Source organism: Galeopterus variegatus, unplaced genomic scaffold, assembly GCF_000696425.1.
Source record: "Galeopterus variegatus unplaced genomic scaffold, G_variegatus-3.0.2 Scaffold27, whole genome shotgun sequence".
Taxonomy (NCBI): Eukaryota; Metazoa; Chordata; class Mammalia; order Dermoptera; family Cynocephalidae; genus Galeopterus; species Galeopterus variegatus.
Window position 1 is genome coordinate 805,579 of NW_007726138.1, and position 7,915 is coordinate 813,493.

Sequence of the window (7,915 nt, forward strand, 5' to 3'; positions counted from 1 at the left end):
AAAAAAAAAAAAAAAAAAAAAAAAAAAAAAAAAAAAAAAAAAAAAAAAAAAAAATAGTGTTATACCCCATTCCGTTGATTGGATATTTTATGTACTCATCTCTACACTACTAATATTTTTATGCCTTGAAACTTTTGCCTGTTGTTTCTCCATACTCTATGTCCCATTTTGAAATATTTTCTTAGCATTGATTTCCAGTAATGGAGTTATATGGCTCAAAAAACATATCCATTTTTAGACTCTTGATCCATATTGCCAAACTTTGTTCTGAAAAGGTTACCCTAATTTAATGCCACCAGCTATTATCAATGAGCACATCTTTCACCATACTCTTCCTAAACTTGGGTGTTGACATTTTCTACATTTGGCTGTTAATAAGCAAAAAATGTTACTTCACTGTTGTTTTATTTTTGTGATTAGTAGAATGGTTAATTATTGTACTATATGGTTGTTTATGGTTCATCTTTTGTAAATGATCTATTAGTCTATTAATACATTTTCTCCCTTTCTTTTCAATGCTATGAATCTTAATAGTGTCTTTGTTATTTTTCATATCAATTTGGATGAGTTCTTCATAAAAAAAAATGTCAACAATAAATTTGCCACAAATGTTTTTTCAATCTTATTTGCTCTTTTATTTTGGCTATTTTTCTTTGAATTGCAGAAGTTTTGAAGTTTAATAATGCTAATTCTGCCAACTTTTTGTAGATTCTTAAGCTTAAAAAGTTACCTGACCAAAAAGAATATAAAAGGAGAGAAAGGCAGAAAAAGCAAGTTGTCCTACTGTCTGAGGTTGGTAAATATTCAGTTCTTGTCTTCAGGCCCAGCCATCAGATCAGTTCGATGAATGGGGGCAAAGGTCATAATCAGCTCCCCGAGAAGAAAGGACTAAGAGGAGGAGATATGAGATGGGGTCAATGCATGGGTGGAGAGCTTAACCCTGAAGAGGAGAGCATCTCTTCCTCTAGATTTGGGACAGGATTTGGGTAAGCTGTGTATGGTGAGGCAGGAGGCTGAGCTGGTGCCATCTAGAGAGAATGAGGGGAGGGAAATGGGTGTGTTGCCAGGACAGCCCTGCCAAATTTCTTTATTATAGACATAAGCCCTCTTAACACTCACTGTGCATTAACTAATTTTTTCCCTCTTGGAGAGAAATAATCTGGCACTATTAACTGTTGTTCCGGAGTAAGCCACACCAAGACCTATGAGTGCTTTTATCAGAATCAGAAAATTCACATTATTGATGCAAAACAAATTTGTAACCTGCTAATACCTACAGAGCTCCATTTAGAACTCTCTGTTTAAAATCGTTTCAAGGGGCTGGCTGGTTAGCTCAGTTGGTTAGAGCACAGTGTTGTAATACCAAGGTCAAGGGTTTGGATCCCTGTACCAGCTAGCTGCAAAGAAAAAAATTGTTTCTATTGGCTGCTTTGTGCTGCTACTAAAAAACAAAGAGGAGCCTGCCTGTTAAACCCATCACAGAGAACTTAATGGGATTAAAATTGGCTGGTTTCACTGCCAATCACTTCTGCTTCAGGAAAAATTTCATATGGGTCCAGAAACTCCTCCACCTGCACCTGCTCCTACCTGCCACACACATTCCTTTCAGTAGACACCTAGTTGCAAACTCTGTATGCACTTCACAAAGAGGTCCAGATCCAGATTTGCTCTGTCATATAAAGGAGGGAAAAAAGAAAGAAAGTGAAACTGATGTGGTGGTATCTGAATGCTATATAATTAAATTTTTTCAAGCTCCTAAAATGTTTCGCAGTTACATATGCACATGGCTCTACAAAGCCATTGAGAAAAACAGCTGTCCCCTGCAACATCCTCATCCTTTTGCCATTTTCACTCCCAAGAGGCAATTATTTCCAGGTTTTAAAGTGATTCCTTAATTTCCTCTTGTATTTCAAAATAAAAAAGTGTCTTATATTGCCACTTTTTGATTTTTATTAAGTCTTAGGTGTTACCTATAGATATCACCTTATGGAAGATGAGAATTTATTTGATTTCCCACACACACAGATCCCTTTCTTACCCTCATCCTTCCAGTATAATTATAATTTGGGGTTAAATCGGTATGTTTTACATTTCCACAAATGTGAACAGTATATGTAGGTGACCCATATAGTATGCCATACTTATTTTTACTTAATTTTTTTTGTTCTCTGCAGTTTTTTTTGACTTGCATAACTTTCTAGGTACCTATCTCATCCATCCCTCACCTCCCTTACAAAAGTGTTACGTCTCCTGTAAGTTCAAACACATCAGGCACTTCATCAGCTTCATCTTCTTAGAGACAGTTCAAGTCAGTGAGCAGATTGTCCTGTTTATTGTGTCTGTTCAGAACATTGTCCTCACTTCTAGGTATTTGGCTCCTTCACAGGTTGTGAATGACAGGCGTAAACTCTGGATGCCTACGGTGGTAATGTGTTCAGAACGTTGAGAGTTTTCCAGTATTCTAGACAGAGGATCTAAAATGTCTTCCCAGCAATCTTTTCTCTGGGATAAAGTATTTTCAGTAGATGCCATCTTAAGTTTTAATGCATGTTATTTTTCCTTTCATCTCTCCTCATTTTCTTTATCAGGATATCAATTTTCTTAGCATGAGATTCTATAAAATACTTAAGTGACTTATTTACGTTTCCTCAATCTATAGGTAACGTAGCAATATTTTCTTCCCACATATTAGCAAAAAAAAAAAACAACCCCTAAATAAATGAAGCATCACATCAGTATCCAATCTTGAAAAAATTGCCATGAAAATATATGGCTGGTGGCACTAAAATTAGTAAAAAACTTTTGGAGAAAAATTTGCCAATATTCCAGTATAGGAAACCAGAATATGCTACCCCAAAATATGCCTCTCTAGCATAAAAATTATTTTGAGAAACAGCAGACAAAGGAGAAGCTTGAGAACAGAGTAGAAGTTACCCTTTGGTAAGAGAAATTTATATCTATAAAGGAAATGTCCATGGGTAAGGGTATCTCCCTCTCTGTGCCAGGAAGAAAGGGCACAGACTAAATTTAGAAAGACTAAATTACAAGAGACTCAACAATGGAGAAGGCACTGACTTAAACCTGTATAACAAACCCTACTCTAATTGACCATGCCTTTCCTGGTCACCTTCCCATAACTACCCTCCTGTATCCCTGTCTTTGTTTTTAGCTGAAAATGATATTTAAGCCCAAATTCTAAGCCACCTCCTTGACATTAACTCATTTTTCTCTGAGTATCTTCCATGTACGAGGGCACTTCAAAAGTTCACGGAAAGATAATACAAATCTTTCCACAAACATTCTGATGTATTCTCATATGTTAGTAAACTTCTGTTTGTTTTTCTCTTGTTAATCTGTCTTTTGTTACAGGGGGTCCCAACTATTAACTATGAAGCATAGAGAAAAAAATTTTTCCACTCACACAGAAAAGAACTAGAAAACCCATCATTCCTTTCTCCTTGCAATTTCAGTCTGGGAACCCATTTTAAGGAAATAATGCAAAATATGGAAAAAGCTATATATAAGAAGGTCACAATGGTGTTATTTGTAGTACTGAAAAATTGGAAACAATGTCCCTTAATAGGGAAGTGGCTAAATTGTGAGATATATTCTTTGCTTTTTACATACAAGTAATAATATGAAAATAAATACTATAACGTTAAGCAAAAAATAAGGGTAATAAGTCCAGGTAAACTGTGATAACAACTATGTGAAACATTCATGCTGAGAACTGAAACCCTCAACTCTGTACAGCTATGTCTACATGAACATGACCTCACTATTGCAATATTCATTAGCATAAACTTACTCTTCCAGGAGTCTCTTGTTCAGGCAAATAACATTATTGTTCATAATGAGAACTTCTCAATAGACCCATCAACTCTTCACTAGAAATCATCAAACAGTTTATGTCCTAAGACTTTGTTTTGGCAGCCAGACAGTATGGAGATCCAAACTTTTCACCTAAGACTCTCTGAATCCCTCAATTCAAAATCCTTGACTTACTGTTTCTGCCAATCATCAACAATTACATCATGATCTTCACCTAATCCTAATCAAGGCCTACTTATTGAAAGATCTACCTTAAACAGAACTCCAAAACTTCAATTAGATCAGATCTTGCCCTTCTCCTGCTGAGACACTACCAAACCTCTGTTGAAATGAGTCTCTTCCTTATGGCAGTAAGCAATGCACTCAGCCCTCTATTATAATTGTTTTGGTGATATTTGGGGAACCAGAACTTAACAATGTAGAAAAATCATGTAATACATATACGTAGAGAAAGACAAAAAAGAATGATAAAAAACAAAAACAAAAACAAAAACATATTAGGGGATTGGTATTCCATCAGTATTTTAAGCTTTTAAAATGATATTCTTATGTAATGAGGGCAAGGCTTACTGCAATTAATAACTTCAGTTCCTATATGTGTGTATAAGAATACATTTGGGTACAAGCCATCTTTCAATATGTAAAGATCAGATAAAGGCAAAGCTGAGCAACCTGTTATTCTCTTTGTTGTATTTTATAGAACAATCAATAACAATCCAGAGAGAAGTCTACTTTAGGTAGAAAATTGAGCTACTCATATTGTAATGATGCTTGTAGAATCAAAATAGTTATGGGCTCGGTCGTAATGAAAATGATCCAAAAATGCTCTGAAATCACTTTGTTAATGTTGAGAAACAATCAGGAGGACATTGACAATGGCTGTTAAATAGGTTTTGGTATTTAATGGGACAGAGACTTTAGACAATGGGTTGCGTAGCACTGAGTTATATAAATGTCGTAAACCTAACACATCATAGACACATCTCACAAAATTAAAAACCAGGCTTTATTAAAAGAAATCTTACAGTCGGGGCTGTCCCGGTGGCGCACTGCTACAGTGCACTGCTTGGGAAGTGTGGCGGTGCTCCCGCCGAGGGTTCGGATCCCACATACAGACCAGCCGCTCACTGGCTGAGCGAGGAGCGGGGGCAACACCGAGGGTTGCAATCCCATTGCCGGTCCCGGTCCGGTACGGGCGCGACACTGAGGGTTGCGATCCGTTGCCGGTCACGAAAAAAGACAAAAAGACAAAAAAAAAAAAAAAGAAATCTTATAGTCAATGAGTTTTGCAGTGTTTGTCAAACATATTTCCTATCATCTTATGAATATCAGGAAGAAAACTGGCATGCAGATAGAGTTTGTTGCAGCTGGCAAAGGCAGCATTCTACCATCCCCTTGTACACCTGGCAGTTGTCTGTTTTGTGTCAAGTTTTCTAATGCAAACAGACTTTAATGGTTTGATTTGTTAAATTGGCTCTGATTACTTGAATTAATGATCAGACACCCAGGTAAATTTTGCTTTCTCCACGTGATATTAACCCATACTGTTACCTTTTCAACCCGTTCTTTACGGCATAAATGAGCTGTAGTGAGAGTGAAGCACATTAATTAACATGGACACAACGACAACAAAACCAGGATCTATCAACAAAGAAGTCTGAAAACTTCACTATGATAAGACCAAGTGATTTATACAGCTTCTATTTCAGGTAAAGACACACTGACAGGAATAAAGACAGCAATATTAAGATTAATCTGGTAATTTTATTTAATATTTACCATTCAGCAGCAACCAACATGAACATCTGAGCTAACAGAATCTCTTGAAATGTTCTGCTATGTAGCTGCTTCAGAAATACACACGCATGATAAATCCAACAGTTCACTGCCAGAAATTTTTTAAAAAATGGCCTCAAGAGCAAATAACACTGATTTATACTGTGCCCAAGCACTAGTCAGCAAATCTATTAAATTACACAGGAAAAGGAAATCAAAGAAGCTTTGTTATCTTATGCATGTCATCTTATTTAAATGGAAGTTTTTACTTCTTTAAAGCAACAGAAATATGGAGCTTCCTATATATGTATATATATTTATATATAAACATATATATATTAGGATGTCATTACAAACACGAAGTGTTATCATCAAAAGCAAAAGCTAGTTCAAGAAATTTCTGACTGCAAAACTTGCAAGATACAAAGCTAAAATTCATTTGTTCCTTTTCTCAATTATGAATACTTTCACTAAACATAAATATTTGAACATATATTAATTTTTCTGACATTCAAAATTGTAAAGTCAATATGGCAGAATTATTGTTAAAAGCACATATGTACAAATATTCTTTTTCCATACATAAAGTATTTGGCATAATTATAACAATCATACTGCATCCACAACTGTTTGCTTTTATTTTTTACTTTTTTTTTTTACACATAATGTATCTCTTATTAAAATTAACCAGTTATGTACAAAAATACTTGAACATTTATTATAGAAAACCTCTACAACCAGCCTCAACAACGTATACCTGCCGAATGGTTTCATTAAGAGAATATAAAAAAGTGGTCACTGCCTTCCAGGTAAGCTATCAACAAAACAAACACGTTTCAACTAAAATGAGCTTCCCAACAAAACAGGGAAAATATTTAACAGTATGATTTAAAATACAGTTCATATCTATTATCAATTGAGTGTTATAAACAGTCAGTAAAAGAAAAAACAAAGATACAAAATACATTACTACAGACAAGGTGCTTTTTCACACTCCTACTTACTGTGGCATTAGAATCCCTATCTAGATCTAAGATGCTATGTTGTCATATTCAAACTAGAGCGGTCTCCGGTCATCCTCCTTCAGCAAGAGGACAACAGGATCAACTAAGAAGACAAGCTCCACTGGTAAGAATGGAGAGTTGTGAGGAATTCTTTTAATTTTGTGCAGGACTGAAAGTTAATGACCTTGCCTTCTGAAAGTCCTTCTGCCATTTAATCATGCTAATATATTTTCACTAAGGTTTTTTCCTTCATTTACACTATTGATTTAATACTGTCCTGTATTGATTCCTGAATTCTCATTAATGGGACACAGTAATTTGTGCCTATTTAATACTTGAACACTTACTCTATTTCAATGACAAATTTTATATAGGAAACTATCAAGTAAGGAAGCACAAAATTCAAGTAAACATTCTCCTGGGGTCATTTGAGTAATTTAGCTGACCGGAACGCTGAAAGAAAATTGCACCTTGAAAAGAAATACAGTAGATACCATGGTGTCAGGGTACTAAAGGATTTAGCAACCAATTCACAAAGTAGAGTTTTAAGAATGTAGACAGCTGTTAAACATCCAAAGCAAACTTGAAGATGGAATTTGTTTCAAGAACAAAACAACTTCCAATCTTTGCAACCCCTTAAGTACACTGTCTAACCAGCCTGCTTTAACCTTTACCTCTGATGATCTGCATTGATCATTCTGCTCAGGGGAAGATCCAGAAACCTCACCTTATTTACACAAATCTTCCCAAGTAAGGACCATTGTGTTAGGATGTGCATTGACTCAGTAAGCTTCTCGGCGCATGAAGTACTCAGTAAAAAGTATACAACATCATCACACATTGCATTGTTTGACAATATTGTAGTGGTTTTAAGATTAAACTAGGTTAAAAAAAAAAGAGAGAGAGAACATAAAAAGGTACAAAAGGAGTCTTTATCACTATTTACCACTTCCAAAGGAGACACGTTTTAATGAAGTTCAGTCATACTTCATTCGACGTCTGGTGTTTAGATCGGTAACTTCTAACATTGTGCAACATTATATTAACAAGCAAGTTTTAATTCCATTCATCGAAACACAGATCTGAGGAAGTTATAAAGTGCCTACACTAGATGTCTGCTCATCATACTTGCTATTCTGTAAACGGCAAAGGACTCGTCGCAGGAACACAGAAAAGTGACTTACAACTGCGAGACCTTCCGGGGCAGGGGCCTGGGCCGCGGGCCGGGCTCAGTCCTCCGGGTCCCGTTCTCCAGGTGGCTCGATCGCGCCGCCGGGGGCTTGGGCGGCAGGGCGGGGGGCTCG

General features: G+C 36.1%; 1 protein-coding gene across 3 annotated transcripts in view; it reads right to left on the reverse strand.

The window, feature by feature from the left end:
• Positions 1-5,575: 5,575 nt before the first annotated feature.
• DOCK4 (dedicator of cytokinesis 4) overlaps positions 5,576-7,915 on the reverse strand; it is a 444,210-nt gene continuing 441,870 nt past the window's right edge. For all 3 annotated transcript variants that reach the window (XM_008569607.1, XM_008569604.1, XM_008569598.1), the window contains one exon: positions 5,576-7,915. In XM_008569607.1, the coding sequence (XP_008567829.1) occupies positions 7,792-7,915 (124 nt within the window). In that variant the 3' untranslated portion in view covers positions 5,576-7,791.